At 25.7% G+C, this 2,851-nt stretch overlaps 1 protein-coding gene across 1 annotated transcript in view; it reads right to left on the reverse strand.

The window, feature by feature from the left end:
* Window positions 1-1,348, reverse strand: part of LOC100169159 (plexin domain-containing protein 2) — a 5,348-nt gene extending 4,000 nt beyond the window's left edge. The window contains exons 1-2 of the mRNA XM_029490788.1: window positions 1,190-1,348; window positions 721-1,123 (exon numbers count right to left, since the gene is read on the reverse strand). Of these exons, the coding sequence (XP_029346648.1) occupies window positions 721-1,123; window positions 1,190-1,219 (433 nt within the window). The 5' untranslated portion in view covers window positions 1,220-1,348. The remainder of the gene's footprint in view (window positions 1-720; window positions 1,124-1,189) is intronic.
* Window positions 1,349-2,851: the final 1,503 nt, after the last annotated feature.

The raw sequence follows: 2,851 nt of genomic DNA on the forward strand, positions 1-2,851 counted from the left end.
CGACTAATTTAAATATTTAATTCCTAAGATAAAAAGATGTATGCAATTTGATTACATTTTTCAAATGTAATAAACCGTATAATAATAAGTTGATTTATTTTGCTATTAGTATTTACTATTTTTTAATCAAATATTTAAAATATTAAAATAATATTATAATGATATATTTTTTTAAATATTATAATCAAGTGCAGTTAGACATTTATTAATTACATAAGTTCCAATTACCAAAGAAAAATGACAAGTGGGTATGACACTTTTGTTGGTTACATGAACTCTCAAAATGCCTGTATACTGCTGCCACTGTCTACAGTACATAAGTAGAAATCCATTAAAATGTCAAGGGGGGGGGGGGCTAAAGTTGTTTACATCAATGTGCCAAAGGTTCCCACATAACCAAAATAACTTTATATATTTTTTTTTTTTGGTAAAGTGGTATATTTGGTGGCTACGTTTCCCCCTATTTACGCTAATGCTACAGTAAAAACAAAAAAGGGCCTCTAAAATATTTTTGAACCGGGGCCTCAAAATTGTAATTGCGGCACTTTATATAAATGTTAAATACCATATATTTCAGAAATTACATGTTGGGCACTTGGTACCGTACTACAAAATTCTAAAAATTGGGAAATTTAATTTTTGATTATTAGACTCATTAATAATTTAATAAATCACTATAAGTTGCTAAGTTAAAAATAATTTAAAATCATAGGTACTAACAAAATATTGTTTTATCTAATATATAGGCATCAGACAGTCCGATTTTCACTGGATGATTTGTAGAATCAATTTCTTTAATTTTAGTTGGTACATTTTTGTAAGCAAACACAATATTTCCATTTGAATGTAAAGTTGTTTGAAAAGTAAATCCTCCAACTTTAGGTTGATCTTGTAAAGTGACATTATGCCAAGTTACTGTTAGTGCAGTACCATTTTCCATGTAATAAATGTTTGAATGATTTGATGAACTTAAATCAAAATTGGCCATTAAAGGCGCTATGTATTGAGTGGCTGCTATCGAAGAATGAATGTAATCTCCTAAATATAAAAAACCTCCAGTTGAAATTGTAGTAGAGTTTAATAGATGTCCATAGAAAGGGAACTGAAACTTCAAGTTGATAGTCTGAAAATATAAATTTTATTTAACAAAAATACGACAAATCTATTTAAAATTATATTGTAAACTTACTGCAGCTCTGCGATGAGAATCTGATAACATATCATGAATATTTGCATCTGGATGGTTCTCCAAATCGACCCAATAATCATTAAATACGTTGATATTGTTAATTGTTGTACTATTGTAGTATATATGAGAATCCTAAAAATCATATAAAAATATTTTTTTTTGAAAGTTAATAGGGTGGAAACTAAAGCAGAGGCCGTATTCGCATAACAATATTGACTCTGTCTAATACATGTGTAATACTGTAATAGTGGCATCATTTTAATTATTTTTATTACAAATCATATTTTTATGCAGACCACAATCCCTGTCTAGAAATTTGCGATTTTTTAGGCCCCTCCAATTTAAGAAATGGGTAATTCACAATAAAATTAGATTTTAAATAGGTATAGGTACCTATAAACAATTATATACCATACACGGTCAGTGTAGGGTGACTTACTTTTAAAAAGTAATTCAGTTACTTTACTCATTACTTAGAGATAAATGTAATTAAGTTACTCTACTCGTTACATACTCAAAAAGTTACAAAAAAAAAAAAATGTTTTTTTTTTCAAATTTCATGGCAATTATCATTCTGCGGACAATAATGTAACTTTTTATAGAATTACATTACCTATGGCAAAAAGGTATAATTTGAAAAAGGTGTACAGTTAATACATATAACATATTTACATAACAATAGTAATTACTTATGAGTTATGAATTATAACTATTGAAAAATAGTACTAATTAATTGTACATTTTTACCTACTTATATCAATGGTAATTAATCATTATAGGTATAGTTAAGTATATTATATATTGATGTCACAAACTCACAACATAAACCTTAGGTATGTGAAAATAAAATCATAATACATATAGGACACAATAGTCAATAAGACCTTATAAAATTATAAAAATAAACAGTTTATATTTTTTTCTGTATTTTTTTTTTTTTTTATTAAATTTTAAATAAAAGATTAATTGTACACATTATAAATACAACAATACAATATATCTTAAATTTATACCTACCTTCTTTAAGCATAGCTTGTGATGAAGGTAGGGTGTTAATATTAATTATCAATGATATACGGATTGTTTATGATAACATGATAAACACGCGGTTTAGTAATTATATACAAATTATACAAGTTATACAAGAATTAATACAAGAATTATACAAGAAATAAAATTTAGATTAGAACAAAATATAATAGTTAATATAAAGCAAAGATGTTATATAATATTTTATAATATAAATGATATACATTTCATTCAATGTTTAATGTAGACCAATTTTTAATAATATTTTTTGCATATTTAGGTTTTTCGGTTATTTTTTTTTTAAATCTAAATCTAGAGAGTTATAAAATTTTGGACCAAGATAATCCACAAATTTTTGACCAAAAGAAGTAATCGTATAATTAATTTTGGTATCATATGCCCTATTTTCCCTAGTCTGTTTAGATTTATCTATATTATACCAATTTTCCAAATTTTTTACTACCACATAATTGCAAATTTCTTATACAGTGAATTAATAGGCAAAACTTTGAATTCTTTATAATTTTGAGACGTAGATCCTTCTAAACTGTACTTATTTAGACATATCCTAATAATTTTATTTAGTTGCAGTTGTAGTGGTTTAATAGCTTTTTGGGTAAGACCTCCCCATAC

The sequence above is a fragment of the Acyrthosiphon pisum genome, chromosome A2 (assembly GCF_005508785.2).
Source record: "Acyrthosiphon pisum isolate AL4f chromosome A2, pea_aphid_22Mar2018_4r6ur, whole genome shotgun sequence".
NCBI classification, from domain to species: Eukaryota; Metazoa; Arthropoda; class Insecta; order Hemiptera; family Aphididae; genus Acyrthosiphon; species Acyrthosiphon pisum.